Raw genomic sequence first — 24,534 nt, forward strand, 5'->3', positions numbered from 1 at the left:
ACTGCACCTGTTGAGTAGAGACTGCTGGCCCAACCCAGATGGGGGTGTTGCCTAATTTATTCAATATACACCAGATTGCCTTTCTAACACTTAAAAACACTCCTAAGTTCCAAAGCCCATCTGGTCTCAAAGATTTTGGAGAAAGGCACTGTGGATAAACCCCAAATTATAGATCCTCTATGGTATAAGCTTAAAGAATGTCTATGTACCTCAAACATCCAGTGAGCTGATGGGGGAGTGAACTATTTGTGTACATTGAAAAACCGAATCAGTAAGCAATCAGCCCTTCTCCAAAATCACAGGGACTGTGGCCAGCATGACTCAGTCCAGGTATCCCCTCTCATCCAGGCCCTGGGACCCCTAAATGCCTGGGCCACATTTGGTATTTTCGGGAAGGCCAAGATTCACTAGGGCAGCTTGGGGTGGTTTTGTCATAGACAGCAGTCATCCCTGTTTCAATGGCATACGTGAGTGTGTGTGTGTGTGTGTGTGATCGATCATACATATGAATGATTTTGAGCCTAGAAATCAATGCTTCAAAAGTATTTTTATTACACATACAAGTCCATATGGTGGAGTGCTGGGAACATTTCTCATAGGGGCTCTCCCTTGTTGGGAAGCAGAGAAAGGACAGCACCGGGGTCCTCAACACTGGCCGGCTGCACAGTAGAATCCCCTAGGGAGCTTTAAAACACACTCCTGCCTGGGTCTCACCACCCCTGCCCCTTCGGGAAGGCCAATTTAATTGGTCTAAAGACAGTCTAAGCATCCAGCACTGTCTCTCACTGATGAAAAAAGAGCTCAATGATATAAATGATCAGACTTCTCTGAAAGCCTGATTCAGTAGATAGGGGTTGCACTAGACACTTTTTAGTGGGCCCTAAAGTGGGCCACTGGGGCTCGGTGCAGACGGATCCGCTCAGAGAAATAGGGTATTAAAGGAAAGGCAAGTCAGCTTCGACTCTTTTGTCCATTCCAACCAGTTAGCAGTAACTAGAGCGCTGTCTGCAAAGGATCCCAAGGCAGACGTCCTGCTCCGTGGAGAAACGTGCCACGATCGATTAGCTATGTCTGCCACACACCCCGGAAGAGGACCCACAGGCACGCTTGCCGCACATGCGCAATCTTTCCAGAGAGCCGTGGGCATCGCTTCTCCTACGGTCCGGGCCGTGGTACGGCTGACGTCTTCACTACTCCGCTGTGGGGCAAGGCTCCCAGATGCCTGGAGCGGGCAGAGATACCAGTTCCCTGCGCACAGCCCTACCTACGTGTCTTCCCGAGCCCTGGATTTATCTCTGCTTGCTGAAGAGGCTCTTGAAGGCGTTGTTGTAGTTCTTGTTAAACGCTGTGTAAATCAGGGGGTTAAAGAAAGAATTGGAGTAGCCCAGCCACAAGAAGATGCTTTTCCAGATGGGGGGCAGGCTGCAGGCACAGAGGGGGCTGATGAGCTCCGCCAGGAAGAAGGGGATCCAGCACAGTACAAACACGCCGATGAGAATGCCCACCATCACGGCGGCCCGCTTCTCCTTCTGCTCCCGCCACGAGTCCCCGCTCATCTGAAAGGCCACCACCGGGCGCCGCGCCGTGAACACCATCTCCGCCTCGTGAGGGGCCTCCTTCACCTTGGAACAAAGGAAACGTGCGGTTAACACACGAAACCTGACGCTGGATGTTAAAGCGGCACGGGCCTGCTCCCGCGTGGCCAACACCTCTCCGGCAGCCTCGTTCAAGATGGGCTTACACCGTAATCCAAGCAAAATCTTGTGAAAATATTCCTGAAACTGTAGGTTAAAATAAGCCCCGAAGGCGGCGGCGGGTGGGGTAGGGTGGGGTGGGGGGAGGGGTAGGCCGGGAGGAAGGCCTGGGTGGCCCAGTCAGTTAAGCATCTGCCTTCAGCTCAGGTCATGATCTCAATGTCCTAGGATCGAGTCCCACATCGGGCTCCCTGCTCCAAGGAGAGCCTGCTTCTCCCTCTCCCTTTCCCTCTGCCTGCCACTCTGCCTACTTGTGCTCTCTATCTCTCTGTCAAATAAATAAATAAAATCTTAATTTTAAAAAAAAAAAAAAAAGCCCTGAAGGTTCTTCCTGAAGTGAGAGTGGTGGTGCCCACGTTGTTGGATAATAAGATAAAAAAAGGGAGAGAGGCAGGTAAGAGCAGGAGCCTCAGTGTCAGACTCTGGCTGGAGCTCCAGCCCCAGTGTCCAAACCTGCTACTCCATCTGTGAAATTGGGTGACAAAGTCCTCTCCCCCCATCGTAAGGCCACCATGGAGGTGAACTGGGAATGTGCTGGATGCCCAGAGCAACCCCTGGCACATGCCCCCATTGGATACTCATGGAGTGGGCTGAGGGCTGGGACTAGGACCCCAAAGAGAACAGATCCCAGCCCAGCCATGAACTTCAAAGCTGGAGAGGCAGCCTATAAACACCAATACTGCAAGAAATTATACAACGATGTGGTAAATGGATTCCGTTTAGATTCTGCAGTCCATACTGTCTAGCTTTAAAACAAAAACTGAAATGCCTTTGCGGTAATAACTCCCATTGAAGGAGCCTGCGGCACACGGTCCACCCTGTCACCCCCATCCTTTGGTCCACTCCTGTTCACCTCTCCGATCCACCAGCCCTCTCAGAGTGGCCTCTCTGATGCTATGAACTCAAACACATCTCCCAGTTTGGTACTCCTTTCTCCTCTTCTGTAGAGATCTGTGCAATTCTGGCTATTACACCTGTTCCCCAACCCTGGGCCAAGCTGAAACAGGGCTGGGACTGTGTCTTCCTTGTACATGCACCTGCCCAGCAGCAGCATCTGGTGCCTGGCCTGAACTCAGGAAACAGTTGCTGAATGAGCCAGAGATCATGACAACACAACAGTCCGCACCTGCGTTTCCCTCCTCCCCGAGTGCTGCCAGCCGTGGCCACAGATGCTGGTGGCGCAGGGGCCAAGAGGCTCCCAGACTCGCATGCACACAACTGGGAGCAGCTGGCAGGACAGCCCCACGACCGTGGAGAGCCACACGCGACCGCAGCACACACACCTGCATCTCTCACTGGGTCAGGACGGCCAAAACCAAAAGGCGGAGGAGGCCCCAGGTGTCCTGACCTCAGCACCACCTTCGAATTCAGTGTCTTCCGCTTCTCCCCCCACAGCCCCCAGCTCCTCCAGCTGGAAAGTCTCTACATCAGCCTAAAAACAGATCACAGTCATGTGGACAAAGTAGAGTTCTCTCCTTTTCCAGCACAACACCTGGTCTCCTCCCGCCTGCCCCTTGGAAGTCAACAATGACAAGGCAAGGGAAGCCAGCAAGGGAACAGACAGCATTTACCTCTCCCCACGCTGCACCCCCAAGGAGGCCAGCCAGAGCCCCTCTGATGGGCCCTTCCAAGGTTTGCTGGATCCCCATGGGCAGGTGTGAGACCCACGTCCTCATCCCCCTTATGAAGAGACTGTGCTGACCTAGTCCCTCATAGTGGACCATCCTCAAGTCATCAAACAAGTCTCAGCCACAAAAAGGTGCCATCCTGAAACCAGCTCATGAATACTGAGCCATGTCGTGGGGAGGGAGCAACGTTATCAGCGCAGGAACGGAAGTGGAAGGTGGCGAGTTTGTTTTCCTCCCTAAGGGCTCAGAAATGGGCACTTTTCCAGCAAACCTGGCTTCCCAGGCACTTGAGTCCCTTCCCAGGGTAAGGAAATTCCAAACCCTTATTATGCTATTGAGGCAAAGAAATGGAGTGACTTCAGTTCCAAAGGGCTCCTGAGAGAAGAGGAAACAGAAAAGGCAAGTTCACTGAATAAGTCGGTTTAAAGGACCTGGCCTCCAGCACTGCGACGTTAGTAGAACCCAGCTCTGCTCCTCCACGGCATCTGTTTGCTAGAAGCCATTTTCCTAAACTCTCCCCCTGAGCCTGCTACACCCCATGCAGAGGGAGATGCTGGAAGAGTGTGCAATCTTTCTAGAAACGGCTTTGAAGAGACTGAGTCAACCTGGGATGACGATTCCAGCTTGCAAGGAGACTGACTAGCTTGACTTTTGTCATCTGACATGAGATATCCAATAGAAAGCCAAAAGAGGCTAAAAACAGCCCAGAGAAGTTATCATAAAACAGACACTATGCTAAAGGTTTGGTAGGGATGACTTGAATTCATTCTTGCATCCAACATTTGAGGTATTATTATCTCCATTTTAGAGTTGAGAAAACACTCTGGGTAGCTAAATACCTCGTCCAAGATCACCCAGTTGCCAATGGTAAGAGCTGGAAGTCAAATGGGAGTATTTTGAACTGGAGACCACACTCTTAAACCCTACCTGTTCTGCACCTTTAGTAAAGGTGATTGATCTGGATGGGTTCCAAAAGAATATATCTTTTTATTTTCTTTTTTTTTAAAGATTGTATTTATTTATTGAGAGACAGCACGAGTGGGATGAGGGGCTGAGGGAGAAGCAGACTCCCCACTGAGCAGGGAGTCCAATGTGGGGCTCAATCCCAAGACCCCAAGATCATGACCTGAGCTGAAGGCAGATGCTTAACCCACTGAGCCACCCAGATGCCACAATAGAATCTACTTTAAGAATATATATGCTTGGGGTGCCTGGGTGGCTCTGTGGGTTGGGCCTCTGCCTTCAGCTCAGGTCATGATCTCGGGGTCCTGGGGTCAAGCCCTGCATTGGGCTTTTTGCTCAGTGGGGAGCCTGCTTCCCCCTCTCTCTCTGCCTGCCTCTCTACCTACTTGTGATCTCTCTCTCTCTGTGTCAAATAAATAAATAAAATCTTAAAAAAAAAAAAAAAAAGAATATATATGCTTGAAAGAAGATATCCAGATGGCCAACAGACACATGAAAAAGTGTTCAACATCGCTCGACATCAGGGACATACAAATCAAAACCACAGTGAGATACCACCTCACACCAGTCAGAACAGCTAATATTAACAAGTCATGATAGATGTTGGCAAGGATGTGGAGAAAGGAGAATCCTCCTACACTGTTGGTGGGAATGCAAACTGGTGCAGCCACTTTGAAAAAGAGCATGGACAGTGGGTTAAGCCATTGCCTTCGGCTCAGGTCATGATCTCAGGGTCCTGGGATTGAGTCCCGCATCGGGCTCTCTGCTCAACAGGGAGCCTGCTTCCTCCTCTCTCTCTGTCTGCCTCTCTGCCTACTTGTGATCTCTCTCTGTCAAATAAATAAATAAAATCTTTAAAAAAAAAAAAAAAGAGCATGGAGGTTCCTCAAAAAGCTGAAAATAGAGCTATCCTACGACCCAGCAATCACACTACTGAGTATTTACCTTAAAGGGTACAAATTTAGGGATGCGAAGGGGCAAGTGCACCCCAATGTTTATAGCAGCAATGTCCACAATAGCCAAACTATGGAAAGAATCTAGATGTCCATCAACTGATGAATGGATCAAGAAGATGTGGTATATATACACAATGGAACACTATGCAGCCATCAAAAGAAATGAAATCTTGCCATTTGCAATGATATGGATGGAAATAGAGGGTATTATGCTGAGTGAAATAAGTCAATCAGAGAAAGACAATTAACATATGATCTCTCTGATATGAGGAATTTGAGAGGCAGGATGGGGGCGCTGAGGGGTACGGAAGGGAAAAATGAAACAAGATGAGATTGGGAGGGAGACAAACCATAAGAAACTCTTAATCTCACAAAACAAGCTGAGGGTTGCTGATGGGTGGAGGGGGAGGGACAGTGTTATGGACACTGGGGAGGGCATATGCTGTGGTGAGTGCTGTGAAGTGTGTTATGCCTGATGATTCACACACCTGTATCTCTGGGGCAAATAGTACATTATATGTCAATAAAAATAATTTTAAAAAAGAATATATATGCTTGAGATTTCTTCAGTGTGGCCATGTATGGCTTCCTGGTGATTTCTAGGGTCTCTGGCCACCAGCTCTGGGGCCATCCCTGAACTTCTCCATCTCTCCTTGTTGGTCTTCTCTTCCCTCACCTCTTCACCCCGACCTTCCTCTGCACGTCCTTCTAAGCATAAAGCCTGACCATTCAGGCTTTAAAGGGCCTCTGACCTCCAGTTAGAAACCTCCCTTGGTGCGCCTGGGTGGCTCAGTGGGTTGGGCCGCTGCCTTCGGCTCAGGTCATGATCTCAGGGTCCTGGGATCGAGCCCCGCATCGGGCTCTCTGCTCAGCAGGGAGCCTGCTTCCCTCTCTCTCTGCCTGCCTCTCTGCTTACTTGTGATCCCTATCTGTCAAATAAATAAATAAAATCTTTAAAAAAAAAAAAAAAAAGAGAAGAAAAGAAACCTCCCTTAACCTGCAGGGAAGAGTACAGGCTATTGAAGGCACACAACCAGGAGGACCCTGGCCCTTTTGGGTCCTGCTATAAAAGGAAAAGGGCTCTGAATACACAGAAGTTTGGAGACACCAAATGCCATGGCCAAGGCCACACAAGAGGGAAAAAGCAGAATGAAGGTGCCTGCCTGCTCTGTCTGGTTCTGGAGCTGTATGGCCTCTCTCTGCCAATACTGAGATGGGGACCTCAAAAATGAGTGTACCTTTACATTTCATAGAATCTGAGGCTTTTTCATATGAAATTAATTAAGGACCAAATCTGCCAGACACTATATGCTTACACACTTATTAACCACCTACTGTGTGTATGGGGACTCTGTAGTAGAATTTCCCATCAAGTCCCAGTTTGAAATATTCTGTTCCACTATTCCCACCAGGACTCTGAGGCCAGGGAAAAGATTCCAAATTGTTCAGAATGCTGTGTCACCACCAACAGGCCAGGACGACAGGGACGATGAGTGTCCTGTCCCCTGAAGAGTCCCTAGCACCTATTATCACATATTGTATACAGTAAAATCAGTAAAAATCTATTGAATTAGGAGGTATTTGGGAGAGATGATTCTTTTGCAGGTCTCTTGCATTTCTGCACATTTTGCTAGCAAAGACCCAGGGTTAGACTGGCTTATTGAGGATGTTTGTAAAGCAAACAACTGTGGAAGACAGAGATGGTGTCTCCCCGTGGAAAAGCAAACAGTTTGGCTTGTGGCCCTGTATAAAAGATTCAGGTTTCCAGAGAACAGAAGTCAGGTTTACTTATGGTCTGACACTGGGCAGTATAGATTTGAGATCTCTCCTCTAGGAGTTTCTCTGCCATGATTTTGGACCTCAGTGTTCTACTGAAAAGCTCAACCTTCTCCAAGAACTACGCAGATTTGTGAAGTAGATCATTGCAAGGTCACTGGTAAAGACACACGGTTCCCGTGCCATACTTGCCTACCCCCCCCCACCTGTCTCCTCTCCCCCTCCACTCTTCCCCAACAATCCAATCGGAGAGAAAAGAGAAATGGAAGTAGAAGTAAAGAGACAGAATGAATATAATGATGTAAGGGGAACAGCAAGAGAGAAGTTTATAGAGACTAGAAGGCCAGAAGCATTTCTGAAGGTGTAGAGGAAACACTCCTCGACACATCCAAGTACTTCTGGAAACTTGCAGGCTCTTAGGGGCCAATCTTAAAACAATCAAACCATAAACCAGATTTTTTTTATTACCACTGATACAATTTGATTCATAAAATGTACTTTCCTAAAGTTAAAATAAGCTTGCAGTCTGGCATGAGAAAGTGTTTGAGCCCACAGTTCTTTTAATAGATGGAATCAGAACGAGGGTGGTGATTTTCCACCACTCTTCCCGTACCCAAGCTCTGACAAGCCTAGTCTTCGGGGTGGTCCAAATGACAACTAAACATTGGACAAGTGACAAAAACATATGGGTTCTGTACAGATTTCAGGTCACTCAAGGCTTATGTGCTATATGCTTACAACACAAAAAGTTATTTATGCTAATACACAGAGTTAGCTTAGCTAGGCAAGTATTTATAATGCAACATTATCTAACACTCAGATCCAAGTTGTCACAAACCCTACAGTTCAGTATTACACATCTATTTTGTCCTTGACTGTGTGCAAAGTGCTTTCCCATTATACTGTTGAGTCTCTCAGGACCATTCGTTGTATTCTGGACCAACTTCTAGCAGAGCAACTATAAGACTTTATTAAATTTTTAATTCTATAGTTGTGGTCTACTAAAATTAATCCCTGGAGAACAGAGACCCTGCTCACTCATTCTTTGAAACTTCAGAGGCTGCTACATTGCCTGATCTGCAGGTCAGTAACAGTCAATCAAGTAATTCTGAGCACCATTTGTGTGTCTTATGGCAGTGGCTTTAAAATCTGTCCACAAGTTCACTGATACTTTTCCAAAGGTGGAGCCTAATTCCCCTTCCCTTGGGTGTGGGCTGCAGTTGGCGACTCACTTCTAGTGAATAGACTATAGGGAAAGAGATCTCATGTAACTTCTGAGACCAGTTTGTAAAAGGCATTTGCAGTTACCTCCTTGCCGTGCTCTCCAGGAAGAAGAGAAGTCAGCCGCCATGTTGTGACAACACCCAAGCAGCCTGGGGAGGCCTCCTGCTAACAGCCATGTGGGTCAGCCATCTTGGAAGCAGTCTCCAGCTCCAGTGAACCCTTCAAATGACCGCCGCCCCACCCGACATTTTGGCTACAACTGCATGAGACCTGGGGCCCAGAAGGGCAAAGCCATTCCCATGTCTGACACACCGGAAACTGTGGGTTAATACGTGTTTGTTGTTTTACACCACTAAGCTTTGGGCTAGTTTGTTACATATGCGAGAAGTAACTCCCCTATGTAGGATGGTGAATAATAGTAGTAATAAGAATAAAATCATAATTCATTATTTATAACTTACAAGAGGAATTGTAAAGAATAATAACGAAGATGCTGCAGCAGCTTGCATTCATGGTTTGCTATTTTCGACACCCCCTATACACCATTAACTCATTTACTCATCACAAGAATATTTTAAGCAGGTGGCCATACTTCCATTTTACCTACAAGGAAATGCAGGCTTAAATTAAGTCTCTTGGCTACAGTGCTAATAAGTGGCACAAAAAGAATTGATATCCAGGTCTCCTTGCTTCCAAATCCCCTGCTCCTAACCACTAGGCACACTTTCTCCCACCACATGTTTACTGAGTGAGCGAGCGAGTGAGTGAAGGGTGTCGACATTATCACATTCATGAGCCCCAGGCGTCTCTGCCTCTGTGGGCCCCTGCCTCCATTAAAAAATATTAAAAATTATATTTTATGTCCATATTATTATGAAGACTACTATAACCGAGGCTGGCTACATTATTATATATTCATTGCTCTTACATTCATTCTTCCCCTAATTTTTTTTTTTAAAGATTTTATTTATTTATTTGACAGACAGAGATCACAAGTAGGCAGAGAGGCAGGCAGAGAGAGAGAGAAAGGGAAGCAGGCTCCCTGTGGAGCAGAGAGCCCGATGCAGGGCTCGATCCCAGGACGCTGAGATCATGACCTGAGCTGAAGGCAGCGGCTTAACCCACTGAGCCACCCAGGCGCCCCTCTTCCCCTAATTTTAAAAGAAATTAAAATCAAACCATTTCCATGGGCCCCTAAAAGTACTGTGGCTACTGTGCCTAATGAATAATTAGGCCCTGCTCATGAACACGGGCACGGCAATCAAACAATTGGAAAAAAAAAAAAAGAAGTTTTGAGGTCACATTTTAAAAGCCAAAGACAAGGGCACCTGGGTGGCTCAGTGGGTTAAAGCTCTGCCTTCAGCTCAGGTCATGATCCCAGGGTCCTGGGATCAAGCCCCGCATTGGGCTCTCTGCTCAGCAGGGAGCCTGCTTCCCTTCCTGTCTCTCTGCCTACTTGTAATCTCTGTCAAATAAAATAAATAAAATCTTAAAAATAAAAGTGTTAAAAAAAAATAAAATAAAAGCCAAAGACATAATCTCCATTGATTTTGCTTTTTTCTTTTCAATAGTAGAGGGCACAGGCCACTGGAAAATAATCATGACCCGTGGGGGTCGTTTGGTGGGGTTGGGGGGGAGCCCAAACACACTTTATATGTGGTGCTCATTCTAGAAAGCTGAAGGAAAGGAGGGCAGGGTGGGTATGAACCCCGCCTCCTGAGTGCCTCCGTCCGTGCTCAGCTGTGGTCAGCTCTCCTGGGAGCATAGTTTTGAGCCCCTGCTCCCATGATGCCTCACCTTGACTGGGATATGGCTGCCTCCTTCCTGTGGGCGATGGAACGGTGCTCAGCAGTTAAGTCCCTGGAGGCAGACAGCATGGAGGATTGACAAAGTTAAGAACAGTGACCTCAGCTTCTCCACTCAATAACTCTGTGGTCATAGCTGAACTGACTTTGCAGTGACTTAGTTTCATCAACTACAAGATGAGGGCTGGTGGTAAAGACAGCATTCACCAAATTATCCACACGCTTCCCTGGATGTCTGGGCCTGGCCAAGGCTGAGGACAGAACTGACACGTGTCCACTTTAGGGGAAGGCAGCTAGAAGCTGCTATATTTCCATCCATCCCTTCCCCTCATGCAGCAACCTGGAAGCCAGTCATTCCAGACCACAGAGCGAGATAATGGCAAGGGGTCCTGATCTATGAGTTGCTGCCAGGCGGAGAGCTCTGTGGGAGGGGACCCATCTTGAACCCTTGAGAGTGAGATAAGCTGTCCATTTGGGGGTTATGTGTAGCTGAACAGGTCTTAGCTTATCCGGACTGATCGAGATGATAAGGCCAGCCCAGCTGGGTCCTGGAGATGAGATGAGAGGTTGGAGGCAGAGCATCCAACACAGGGTCTGGATGACAGGACTCACTTAGTAAACGTTGGAAAGTTCTACTTTCCAAAACTGCATTTTGCCCCCAGAGAATTAAATCACTGCCCAGGAACTGGGGCTCATCCCTTTCTGATCGTATCTCAGTATTGGGACCTGGCCACAGAATGGCAAAAACAATGAAGGACGTACACAGCCCTATTACCAGAGCCTTCAGACTCCATAAGTGCTTCTGTCCCCCCACAGAAAGCAGTACAGACACATTGCAGTACCTAAATTCAACTCATTTTCCTTAGAGTGTAGGAAATGGCAGCGGGGAGAGGAGAAGGTAGAGAGGTAGTATTACAGGTATATTATTGTAAGTTTCCATTCAGGTGTCTTGTGTCCAGAAGCCTGTAGATGCCGACTGAGCAGCATCCCCAGGCATCTGAGTGAGGGCTGCCCAAAGCCTAAGGAAGCAGGATGCTCTCTGATATCATCCCATCTTCAATCTCAGCATCACGTGACTCGAGAGTCCCAGCCATAGCTTTGATGGATACTGTGTTTTAGAGAGGAGAACTTGCAGTCTAAAGCAGGGGGGAGGGCTTGCCCTGGGTCCCACTGCCAGCAAATGGAAAATCACAGCACTGGCCCTGCCTCCCAGAGCTCTTTCTCTCCACCCATGGCTACCCCAGACTGGCCAGGTTCTTGTTAACTCTCTTCATGGTATCTATCACTTGCCTGAATGGGGGCTTTCAAAAATGAATGCCAAACTCAGGCTTGGCAAGCCTTTCTGGCAACCATTCCACCATGATTTCTCTAGGTGCACATTGGATTGATGCAGCTATTCAAAGTCAGCCTACCTCTGCAATCAGACAGAAAAGCTATAATCATCCCAGGCATTTCCAAGGGACCTTTCAAAGAACATCATTAATTCTGAATAAAGCTCTCCCCTACCAACACTTTCCAATTATAGCCTTGACATTCCTATTTTATGCTACAAAATCCCTCTGCCATTTAATGAAGAGGAAAAAGCCTGCTTTTTAAAACACATATGTTTGAATAGCCTACGTATCTGAGTTAACTTTCCAAAATTAAAACAAAACTAACAACAGAAACCTTACTGTGCCTTACCCCCGGGCCCCTCCCACCAGCAGTCCTTCCTTGAGCCTTGCACAGTGGTCTCCCCCTCCTCCTTCTTTTTCATGCTTTCGCTTCCCTTCTCGAAGTTTCAGTTCTCTGTCATCAACCAAGGTCCGGAAGTAGACGATTCTCCTGATTCCTCCAGGTCAGTGGTAGCCTAACATGACATCACAATGTCTACATCATCACCCCGCTTCATCTCATCACGTGGGCATTTTATCATCTCACAGCATCACCAGAGGAAAGGTGTGTACAGTAAAATATTTTGAGAGAGATCACATTCACAAAGTTTTTATTATAGTATATTATTATACTTGTATTTTTATCATTAGGAATGTTGTTAACCTCTGTGTCTAATTTATAAATTAAACTCTTAAGTAAGTATGTATAGGGGAAAAAAAACAGTATCTATGATTCAGCGCGCTCTGCGGTTTTAGGCATCTCCTGGGGGTCTTGGAAGGTATGCCTGTGGACAAAGGACAACTACTCTACTGTATTTGGGAAGGGACAAAAAAAAAATCCTCTTATTATTCTCCAGGACTCAGAGCCTGACCACCCCACCCCTCCCACCCCCCCCACCCCCGCCGAAAAGGGAAAGTTTGGGTCTTCTAGGGTGAGGAGGGAGCTGGTATTTATTAGGGTCTGGCCAAAAGGCAGAAAGTTCCAGTTCTAAAGGCAATCAGAGAAGGTTCTGCCAAATGCGTGTTCCTCTGTCTCATTCATTTCCAAGATTATGATCTGGACCAGTGCAGACCTGATGCCTACTCCAGCCAGCTCTGCCCCTTCACCCGAGCCCCGGGGTGCCAGGCAGTGTGCTGATTCCTCCCACACTCCGTCTCTGAAGAACCCTCTGAAGCAGGAATGAACTTGTTTAAAGATGTGGAGAAGAGGCCCTCAGAGATGAAGCAACTAGACCCCATGTCCCAGGCTGGGATCTGAATCGACGGTTCTCTCTCCTTCCAAAGTCGCTAGAGGAAAGCACTGAGGTTGGGGTAGCAAGAGGAAAGTGATACTTGGGCTAGATTTTACACTCACTTGCTCTCTGGCAGGGAGCTGGCCGACAGAGTTCGAGATCCGTTTCTAGCTTGCAGAGAGGGTGGACCAGGGCACAGAGGAGAAGGAAACCCCAGAAATGTGGAACTCTGCAGGACACACTCCCAGCGCGCCGCAGTCCCGCTCTGTCTCTTCGGGACCAGGAAGTGGCCGGCTGCAGGAGTCATAGGGACACTGCCACCCCTGGGGAAAGCACCAAGGGCGCGGCTCATGGGTCGTGCCCTCAACACTACTGGGAACGCTGCCCCTGCAAGCCCCCTTGGGCCGCGTGCACCCGCGGCCCCCGCTGCCCCCACCAGGCCCGGTGCGCGCTTGGTGAAACCCCTTCCCCGGCGCGCCAGGTCCGCAACCCCCGCCCCCCGCCGCGTGCGCGCCCCTCCGTGAGCGCTCCGGGAGAGCGCCGGTGCGCAGGTGAGGCGCCCCTCAGTGCGCTCTCCGGGAGAGCAAATGACAAACTCCCCGTGCGCTCCCGGTGCGCGCCCCGAGGGTGCCAGCTTCCGCCGCCAGTTCTCGCGGGGGCCAAGCCCTGACCTCCCCCTCGACCCCCTGTTCGGCAGCCGGCTCCTCACCTGCACGGGGGCGGGCAGCGGCAGCACTGCCCGGCGGCGGCGGCCGAAACGAAACTTGGCCGCCTTGTAGATCTTCCAGTAGACGAACAGCACCACGCCAAGCGGCAGGTAGAAGGCGCCGCAGGTGGAGAAGACGGCGTAGGAGGGCTCCTGGCTCACCTGGCAGCGCTGGCGCCGCGCATCGTACGCCTCACCCCAGCCGAAGAGCAGCGGCGCTAGGGCGATGAGCGCCGAGAGCGCCCAGGTGAGCGCGATCATGAGCGCCGAGGCGCGGCGGCGGGTGCGCAGCGTGTACTGCAGGTGGCGCGTGATGGTCCAGTAGCGGTCCAGGGCGATGGCCGCCACGTTCCAGATGCTGGCCGTGCAACACAGCACGTCGAAGGAGATCCACACGTGGCACAGGCTCCGGCCCAACCGCCAGCGTCGCCCGGCCGACAGCTCGCTCACCAGGCTCAGGGGCATCACCAGCGCCGCCACGAGCACGTCTGACACGGCCGTCGAGGCCACCAAATTGTGCGGCACACGATGGAAGGCGCGGACACGCAGAATGGTGACCAGAACCAGCAGGTTCCACAGGAAAGTGGCCGCGATCAGCAGCACCAGCAGCGTCACCACCAGCACCGTGAAGACGGAGAAAGGCGGCTCGCGGCCCCCCGGCAGGGCGGAATCGCCCGCGGTTGTCGACCCAACGACCCCGCTGGGGCTCGGGCCCATGCTGCAGGCTTCGGGGCCCTGGGGAAGGGCAACGCTGGTGGCGGCCACCGAGAGGTTAGCGGCTTCCATGGCGCGCGGCGGGGGATCCCGGCTTCCCGACAGGGACATAAGCGCTCCTCCCGGGGCTCGCGTGGACCCGGCAGGTGCGGGCGTGGAAGGGGTCGCTACGTGCCCCGGAAGGACGGGGGGCAGGTGTCCAAGTCGCCCTACCTTGTCCCTCCTTGGTTCACAGCCCCCTTTTGGCTCGGAGCCCTAGTGGACTTCCTTTCCAGTAGAGGGAAAAAAGAGAGTGGGACCCCCTCGGGAGTCCAGCTGGGCTCGGTGCGCCGGGCCCTCCCACCTCTCCGCGCCGTCCCCGGGGCAACGGGCTGTCACAGGGCTGGGAATCTGGGAGCGCCGCCGAGTGTCCGCGCGCAGGGGCGGGCTTGGAGAGGTGCTCCCACCCACAGCGGGCGGCCGCAGGGGCCGGGCTGCACCCGGGAGGGCGGGTGCTGAACACCAGGCAGGCCATCATGCCGCCGCCGCGCGGGGCTCCCCACCTCCGCCCTGCGGAGAGAACCCTAACTGTGGCTGTCTCCGGAGAAGGTTCAGGATCTCTCAGCCTTTTGGTAGCCGCCACCTTCGCGGACCCTTGGGATCCGCCTGGTGGCACGGTGGAACATCGAGAAACAGAGGCCCCCCAACCCCTCTCCCAGACGGAGGAGTTCTGGTCTCATGGCATCAAGATCCCACGCATACCTGGAAGAGGAGGTTCGGGTAGTGAGGTACACAAAGGGAGAGACCTTAAGGCCGCCTCCATCCTGCCGCTTCACCCGCGCACTTCTAGCTGGCGAGGGCTTCACGGTGCCTTGAGAAGTTCTCTCTGGCTCTGGGCAGGAAGAGCGCTGCCGTAGCCTTTAGGACCCATCCCCGCCATCCCTAACCCTGCCCCACCACATCCCCATCTGTCCTTCCCACCCCGCCCCCTTGTATTTGCTAACGTCTCTGACTACGTTACATATTGTCCAGGTCTTCAGATCAAGGTTAAGGCTGGGAATTATTTTTTGTTGACCCTCAGGCAAAGGCAGAAACAGATTGGAAGAGACAAAATCCCCCTAACCTTCTACTGCTCTCCCCCACTTTCAGCCTCAGACTTTTTTTTTTTTTTTTTTTAAGATTTTATTTAAGATTTTAAAGATTTTATTAAGGGAAGAGAGACAGTGAGAAAGGAGACAGAACACAAGCAGGGGGAGTGCCAGAGGGAAAAGGAGGCTTCCTGCTGGGCAGGTAGCCGAATGCAGGGCCAGAGTCCCAGGACCCAAGGGGAAGGCAGACACCTAATGACTGAGCCACCCAGGCACTCCTCAGTCTCACACTTTTAAAAAATAGTTCAGTCAAAATGAATTCAACCCGAGGCTGCATTACTTCTGTTCCTGGGCATAGTTTAGAAACACCAACACAGAGCCCAAAGTGTCCCTTTTATTTTCACTGCAGCAGACCAGAAGTCCTCCACTGGCTTCTTACGACAGCCCAGGAACAGCCAGAGAGGGGGCACTGTACCCTGAGAGTCCGCTCCCAGAGAGACGCATTCTAGAAAGGCCCCTGAGGCTGTAGCAGATGGAAGGGTTTTCTTCCCTGGAGCAGTCCCATACCTGGCCCCTGGGGCAGTGTTTGGGGGTCCAGATCCCACGAATGTCCTTCTCCTTTGCTCTCCCTTCTTTATCCGCTTGCTAAATAGGCACTTTCTGCTTTCTGCATACTCTGTGCGCGGGCCCTTGCGTACACATGCACACTTGATAGCAGACTCGTGGGGTAGAGGAAGCAACCTGCAAGGAAGTAAAAAACACTTAACAGGCCTAAGTGTCCACCCCAGAAATGGGCTGTTCAGGGATCACAAAGATGGGGATGTTGTGGTCGAAGAACGGTTCCTGTTTCCTGAAATGCAGGGAGGAAGTGGGCCAGATGGAGGATTGCATTTGGTAGGAGCATGAAAGGCTGGGGTCAAGGAGACAGACGTGCTGGTGTAAAGGCCAAGGAGCAGGGTTTTGCATTTGGTCTTGGAAAAAGTGGGATGTTGGATGGTTTTTCAGAAAACTCACATGATGAGGGGCGCCTGGGTGGCTCAGTGGGTTAAGCCGCTGCCTTCGGCTCAGGTCATGATCTCGGGGTCCTGGGATCGAGTCCCGCATCGGGCTCTCTGCTCAGCAGAGAGCCTGCTTCCCTCTCTCTCTCTCTCTGCCTGCCTCTCCATCTACTTGTGATCTCTCTCTGTCAAATAAATAAATAAAATCTTTAAAAAAAAAAAAAAAGAAAAGAAAAGAAAAAAGAAAACTCACATGATGAGAACAGTCCTTGAACAGAAAATGGGGACCAGCCTTTGAAATAGTTTCACAATAATGTTCTCCCCATTTTATTGGGCAACATTGTAACAAGAACGAAGAACATAAAAAATGTGACAGAACTCCCGTTGCCCCAGTCAGGTGCCTAGCTCGCTATTGTTCTCGTGTCTTTGCTCCCAGCCACATGCATTTTTTTTAAGCCTAAAATCAGTCTTTTTTTCTTTTTGTAGATTTCGCTTAACACGTTCTGTGTTGCTCTATAGTCTCTTCATAGTTGCGTATTTTATAATGTGCCATTTAGTACTTGAGAGACTTTGGCCAACTTAGACTCTGTTTCCTCATTTCAGAGATGAGGCTAATTACATCTGCCAAGAGATGATCACAGAACCGTGTAGTTAGAAGAAGCCCGTGGCAGAGGGTTGAGGAAGTGTTCCTTACCTGGGTGACCACTTACAACTATTTAACTTTGAGTTTAAACCTTCCATTTAGTTCTCTTGCGATCTTTGATGTTTGTTCAATTGCAAGGACTCCAACATTGGTAGCAAGAAAATTCTTGCACATATTTTATTTCCCTTGATCTTACCCACACCCTTTTAGGCCTCATTCCCATTCGCAGATGGAGAACAGAGAGGTCTGTGGCCCTGCCTTGTGCCTCACAGCTGGGACTCAGCCCTTCTGACTCTTCCCCCACCCCCCAGCCCATGTGTCTGTGGAGCCAAGCTGCCCTCTCTGCACTGGACTGGGGTCCAGTCCGATTGTTTTCCTTTAACTGTTTTCTAGAAATTACTTTATATAAAAAGTCTGTTTGTCATGTTAGAAAATTATGTTGTCCCTGGGGCGCCTGGGTGGCTCGGTCAGTTATGGGTCCAACTCTTGATTTCAGCTCAGGTCCTGATCTCAGGGTCCTGATACTGAGCCTCAGGCTCCAGTTAAGCTCACTGAGCTCATTTGAATTCTATCCTGGGCATGGAGCCTGCTTAAGAGTCTCTTTCTCCCTCCCCTCCACCCCCCTACCCCACCCCCTAGTGCACTCTCATGAGCACTCTCTAAGAAAGAAACAGAAAAGAAAAGAAAAGAAAAAGAGAGAGAAAGGAAGGAAGGAAGGATGGACTCTATTGTCTCAATGACAGGTCGGCTTGGGGTTCTCCACCCGCGTCTCAGTTTCCCTCTCTGCTCTCCAGCCACCCCAGCCTCAGATTTCTGGAAAGGGACAAGCACATTCCATTCTCTGGGCTTTGGTGGGTGTGTTGTTCCTTCTCTCTGGGATGCTCTTCCCTCAGGAGAGGCTCATTGGCTGACTCCATTCTGGTTTTCTTGCTCCAGTGTCACCATCTCCAGCCCCGACCATCAGTTGACAATCTATTCCTCTCTCTATAGGTATTCTCTCTGCTTAAAACCAAAGTGACAAGGTAACTGTGAAATATGTTGGAGGAACGTAAGGCTTAAACAATATACAGGAGCACACTTTCTAGTTTTTGGTTTTTGTTTATTTGTTTGTTTTTTGTTTTTTTTGGAGAGAGAGCATGAGAAGGGGGAGGGTCAGAAGGAGAAGCAGAATCTCCCACCTCCAGACACCTCACCCCTACTGATCAGGGAACCCTGATGTGGGACTCGACCCCAGGATTCCCAGGATCATGACCTGAGCCAAAGGCAGTCACTTAACCAACTGAGTGACCCAGGGGCTCAGGAACATACTTTCTGATGGAGGAAATAAGCAAAAGGAAAAAGAAATGAGCAACAAAGCATCTATGAATCAAAATATTGGTTCCAACAGGAAAGAGGCTTATTATTTAAAAAAGAAGATTCTAAATATCCTAATTTTACCTTTTGAATAAAGATGTACAAAATAAACCAAATGTCTTCAGATCTTGCATTATTAATAACAAAAGGTTTTTTTTATAATGAACAAATCTAATTTATCAGAAAGCTGAATTAATTATAAGCTGTTCTGTCTCCCACTGTTCTGCCTCATTTGTCTTCACAACACTTTGCCACGTGACATCATGTTGTTTAATTTCATTCCTCTTTGTTACCTACCTTCCCCACTAACATCTAAGCTCCTCCTAAGGAGAGAACCTCATCACTGCTGTTTCTTATATCTAATTCTGTGTACACAGAAGGGGATTGAAGACATTTGAACAAATGTGTTGAAGGAATGAAAGAAGAATTGTTGGAAGAGGTGGTCTGTATGTCCCAAGTAGCCAGGCACGTTCCTGTAGGGCACACCAAGGATCCACGGCCCTGACTGGTCACACACAGGCCACTTGGCAGAGTTGTGTTTGCAGCAGGTGGCCTTAAGGGATGAGGCGACCTCTCCCCCAGGGCACAGGGCAAGTTTCCCTCTGCTCCCTATAGAAGGCAAAGGAGCCCCCAAGCACAGCACTCTGCTCCTGTAACACAGTAGTCCATCCCCCACCCCGGTCATAACCTCCCATAACCTCCATGGGACTTGGGATATTGGGGACCCAGCACAGATGTCCCTGGAGCTCAGGCTACAGCTCTTGCATAGAGCGATAACCGTCCTTCATCTCTGATCTGTGGTCTCATGTCTTCTGAGAGCATCTGCAAACAGTTAGCAAGTCACTTGTTGCTTGCAAGGACCAAGTACCATCAGAGCCCTGCCCACTCGGTACCTTTGTTTGCTGAGTTTTAAATTACAATGAGAAAAATTCTTTTGCCCTTTTGGGACTTCTCTTTGATGCATTTTTCTCCCAAATTTAATAACTGAGCTGAAACAAAAGAACAGAATGATTGTTCTTTTTACTTATTTCCGAATTGTGCCTTAGAGAGATTTAATGGATTTATTGTTCTCTTGGCCCAGGCTTTGGAGAAACAAGAGATTGACAACCCTGTCCAAATCAATTTTTTATCCTTAGAAGAAAAATGTTTAATTGGTGTATTATGATATGTTTTGTTTCAATTTACATTTCTTCAATGTCTGAAAATCCTGCATTTTTCCACATGGTGATTTATTATCTATCTATGTAGAGCTGTTCATCCCATTTTAACTACTTAACACGGGAATCTGGGTACTGAACTTACGGATATCGATCAACTGCAATGGAATTAGGGAGGAATTTTCGTCAGTGTTGCTGTCACATGCTGTTTCCTCTGTCATTCCTCTCTTTGCATTTATTCTATTACATTTTGTTGAATAAGGGTTTCTTTTATATAGTAAGACACATCGATCCTTTCTCCATCAGTGTCTTTAATTTACTCTGTAATCATAAGTTGCTTTCCTGCCCTCTACTTCTGCTATTAAAATTTATGAACAGATTTAAAAATGTTGCTCTCTGATTCCTCTGGAGTCGCGTGGGACCCTGAAGGCGACGGGTTCTGGGTCATCTCATGCCCATGCTGTGTGTCATCCTGTCCAAGGGAGTCCAGCCCCGATTCTTGAGAGCAAGACATGGCATTGGTACAGAGGCAGATAGGATGATGTCCTTATCCTGGATTCCTTCCCGCCACCAGAGAAGAGAATCTGGTCACTGGAATGCAAGAAACATGTGCCAACAGCTAATTAGAAGTACACGCAAAGGTTTCTGGTCTCGCTGGAGGAAAGAAATCACCTCTGAAGAGGAAGGGCAGAGACGGTCTCTTGAAGGAGGCGGAATCTGACCTGGACATTAAGAGCCGGGAGGATTTTTACCGACAGTGGTGGGGGAAGAGGAGGAGGGAATGCTGGGCAGGAGGAAATGGTGAGCCAAGGCTTAGAGGCACAAGGAGAGCAACAAGAATCCCAGACACACCAGCAGGAAATGGTCAGGAGGTGCCCACGTGGACTAAATGAGAGTTTTTTTCAGTTTGGGCTTGTCCGTTTTTGTTTTTAATGAAAACGCAGGGAGAACATTTCTATCTTCTTTAGTCAGCAGATGCTGCTCTCTCTCTTTACTACTTTCATGCCTCTCCCATGATTTTGTTCCTGGATTGTTGTGCTGTTATTAAAAAGCATTCATTCTTTGATATTATTGCCCTTGTGTTCTTCCAGATGATTTTTTAATATCATCGCATCAGGCTTTTTTTCCTATTTGTTCATTAAGTCTCAGACAAGCATTCCGTCCCTTGAGAAGCTGTTCTGATCCTTACATCTGCTGCACCCCCCGCCTCCGCCAGTGCCCTTGCTCCCGCTGGCCCCGGAAGCAACCAGACACTCCTCACAGGCCCTGGGCAGCCGCATCTCTGCCTGCCCACGGGTCCTGTCCCCGTGCTCTAATAAACCACCTTTTTGCACCAGAGACGTCTTAAGAATTCTTTCTTTAGCCGTCGGCTCCGAACCTCACCCCACCGAACCTCACCTGGGTTCAAGAACTTCATCAAGTCCAGGGACAGAGACACGTTTCTGTCTCTCTACCAGATGACCGGGTCCCTGAGGATATGGTGGGGCTTTTCCCTGCTCTTCCTCTGGGTGTTACTCAGGACCTGGAGTGGCTCCCAAAGCTGCCTGGAGGGAGAGAGGGAGGGAGGGAGGGAAGAAAAGAGAGAGGCGGGAAGGGAGGGTGGATGGAAGGAGGGGCCAGTTCACTGGGGATGGAGAACAGTTGAGGGCATTTAAGTATATCAGGGAAAATATCTTATCATAGAAGGTGAAGAGAAGGGATGCCTGAGTGGCTCAGTCAGTTAAAAAGCACCTGCCTTGGGGTGCCTGGGTGGCTCAGTGGGTTAAGCCGCTGCCTTCGGCTCAGGTCATGATCTCAGCGTCCTGGGATCGAGCCCCACATCAGGCTCCCTGCAGAGAGCCTGCTTCCTCCTCTCTCTCTCTGCCTGCCTCTCTGCCTGCCTGTAATCTCTGTCTGTCAAATAAATAAATAAAATCTTTAAAAAAAAAAAAAAAAGGCACCTGCCTTGGGCTTAGGTCATGATCCCAGGGTCCTGGAATCGAGTCCATATCAGGCTCCCTGCTTAGCGGGGAGTCTGCTTCTCCCTCTGCCTGCAGCTCCCCCTGCTTGTGCATGCATGTGTCTTTCTTCTCTCTTTCTTCTCTGTCTCTAACAAATAAATAAAATCTTAATCAAAAAAAAAAAAAAAAAAAAAAAGGTGAGGAGAAGAGATCTGCTAAGCACAAAGCTAGGTAGAAATGAAGAAACAGTGGGGGGACAAAAAGAAGTAAAAGAATTTCCAAATGACTGAAAGAAGAAAAGCAAACCAGTTTGTAGCCAGGGAAGAAGGCAGGGCAGGGTCTAGAAAAATTCCCACATCACAGCTCAAACTTGGTCTGATTCTTTAGTTCTCAAACTTCAGTGTGCATCTGGAGAGCTTTTTGAAACATGGATTGCTGGGACACCAAACCCCTCACCTCGGGGTTAGGTGTGAGCTGGGGGTCAAGTTTGCATTTATAATCAGATGAAGCTGATATTGATGCTGCTGACCGAAGGACCACACTTTTGAGAACTGCTGGTCCAAAGTAGGTTCTCTATGCACTTACCATGTGCTCTGTATAACTCATTAACCCTCACTGAACACCAAGCACTTTCTATACATTAACACATTCAATGCCAACAACAATCCTAGGTGATACTTTTTTTTTTTTTTTAAAGATTTTATTTATTTATTTGACAGAGAGAAATCACAAGTAGACAGAGAGGCAGGCAGAGAGAGAGAGGAAGGGAAGCAGGCTCCCTGCTGAGCAGAGAGCCCGACACGGGACTCGATCCCAGGATCCCGAGATCATGACCTGAGCCGAAGACAGCGGCTTAACCCACTGAGCCACCCAGGTGCCCCCCTAGGTGATACTTTTATTACCTCCAGTTCACACATGAAAGGAAGCAGCAAGACAAAGTAAGTTTCGGACCAAAATCATGTCACTCGTTAAGCTCTAAAGTCTGTCTGACAATAAGCAATGTTAAATGCTATCAAGAAGTCAGGCTGGGGGTACCTGGGTGGCTCAGTGGGTCAAGCCTCTGCCTTCAGCTCAGGTCATGATCCCAAGGTCCTGGGATGGAGTCCCACATCGGGCTCTCTGCTCAGCGAGGAGCCTGTTTCCCCGCCCCTTCTATCTGTCTCTCTGCCTGCTTGTGATCTCTCTCTCTGTCAAATAAATAAATAAAATCTTAAAAAAAAAAAAGAAAAAAGAAGTCAGGCTGGGTTTGTCAACTGTGGGATCGTGGACAAGCTACTTACTTCTATGCCTCAGTGTCTTAATAAGTGGGGATTAGAGTAGTGCACATCCCAGAGGATTGTTGGATTCAATGAGTTAATTCACAAGAATTATCATTATAATTATGATCCAAAATGTACACGATTCTTAAGGATCTATTTTCCCAGCTAGAACACAAATTCCATGAGGACAAGAAATTTGTTCTGTTGGCTGCTGGGACCCCAGAACAAAACCTGACACAACTTGACCCACAACAAATACATCTTGTCTTGTTGCCTTTTGCCAGAGAGCCTTTTCATTTAAAATCAACATCATTCATTTTTGGAGATCCGGCTTTTGTTATGTTTGCATATCAACATCTAAGTGCATTTACTACCTGCGTCTAAGTCAGAGTTGCCCAACCTAAGCACTACTGACATTTTGGGCTAGATAATTCTTTACTGCATATCGGGTGGTGAGGGCAGGGGACAGGGGAGGAGGGTGGCTGTTATTCCAGGATGTTTAGCAGCATCATTGTTCTCTACCCACTGGATGCCAGTAGCAATTCCCCAACTGTGACAATCAAAAACATCTCCAGACATTGCCTGATGTCCCCTGAGACAGTTGAGAACCACTGACTTAGGCCAAAGGGATGGCTCTCTCTAGCTGGCATCTCCCATCTAGAATGTTCTGCTTGACCACAGGTATTCTGAGTCCATCTGGGTACCCTTCCTGTGGTTTCCCAGAGAAAGGTCCTCAACATGGGCATGGTTTCCCACGTGATAACCTAGATTCAGGAATCACACCAAGGAAACCACTGGGTGCTGGGTTTAGCTGTTGGGAATCATCATTTGCAAGGGTTAGCCACCTCCCTCCATGTGAGGGCCCTGGAGCATTTCTCCCCGCCTGTGGAGCTCCGGCTTCAATCCCTCAGTCTTATACCCCATAGCCCATTTCTGGGGTCTCCAGCCCCCCAGAATGGCTCCTCTTATCCAGAATAAATGTTCCTCCCCAGGCTTGGCATGAGTCCCTCTCTCGCCGAGGCAATACCAGCTGAAACCCCAGAAGAGTCCCCGGAAGAGGTACGTTCCCTGAACTCAGAGTGATTCAGTCTGCAACAATGCCTGATGTGAAGCATTGAGAAGAAAGCAGGAAGTGAAGACAGGTGCTGCATGCCCCCAGCTATAGTCCGGGTGCCATTTTTGCTCCTGTCACAGATGATTAAGTTCTCGAACAAGCATGCCCCTGCATACACACACACACACACACACACACACACCCTTAGGAACAAACGAAAATATTTTAAGGACATTACAGTGTCAGTCCATACCTGGAGGAATTTCTTTCCCCTAAGGGGAGATGATCAGCAGAGAAGAATTCCACATAGAAGGAAAACACTCTCCTTGTGCTTCCGGAACCTCTTGTTCCAGAAAGGATGGCCCCTTTGCCTTGACATAACCAAAATACTCAAAAAAGTTGCCTGCCAACAAAGGGGAAATTCAGGCCTCCACCCCCAGAAACACCAAAAAGGTGCCTGCAAAACTTTGCAACAGCCGCCTCTCCCCCTCACACCCGCTGCTTGTCTTATCGAGGTTTGTCAAGCCCGGTCCATCCAGAGTGGGAAATAGATCTAGGAACTTAGCCTTTGTACAGTAACATCAGCCACAGTGTCCTCTGCCTTTAGAAAACAATTGTTAACCACATCTTTTCATTTATGTCTTACGTCAACATGTAATACCGTTTTTTTTTTTTTAAGATTTATTTATTTATTTGACAGATAGAGATCACAAGTAGGCAGAGAGGGGGAAACAGGCTCCCTGCCTGCTGAGCAGAGAGCCTGATGCGGGGCTTGATCCCAGGACCCTGAGATCATGGCCTGAGCCGAAGGCAGAGGCTTAACCCACTGAGCCACCCAGGAGCCCTGTAATACTTTGTAAAATGCACGTTCCCCTTCTCTGCTGTAAACGCCTGTCCTTGGTCCTCAGTCCTCCCCCTCGTGCTCTCCGCGG

The 24,534-nt window shown here is 49.0% G+C and overlaps 1 protein-coding gene across 1 annotated transcript; it reads right to left on the minus strand.

Annotated features, from left to right (window-relative positions):
• Positions 1-528: 528 nt before the first annotated feature.
• LOC131826933 (5-hydroxytryptamine receptor 5B) lies at positions 529-14,653 on the minus strand. Its single transcript, XM_059166673.1, has 2 exons — positions 13,421-14,653; positions 529-1,622 (listed from the first exon to the last, which is right to left on the minus strand). The coding sequence occupies exons 1-2, from the start codon at positions 14,240-14,242 to the stop codon at positions 1,290-1,292; spliced, it is 1,155 nt and encodes a 384-aa protein (XP_059022656.1). The 5' UTR covers positions 14,243-14,653; the 3' UTR covers positions 529-1,289.
• Positions 14,654-24,534: the final 9,881 nt, after the last annotated feature.

This window comes from Mustela lutreola, chromosome 3, assembly GCF_030435805.1.
Source record: "Mustela lutreola isolate mMusLut2 chromosome 3, mMusLut2.pri, whole genome shotgun sequence".
NCBI classification, from domain to species: Eukaryota; Metazoa; Chordata; class Mammalia; order Carnivora; family Mustelidae; genus Mustela; species Mustela lutreola.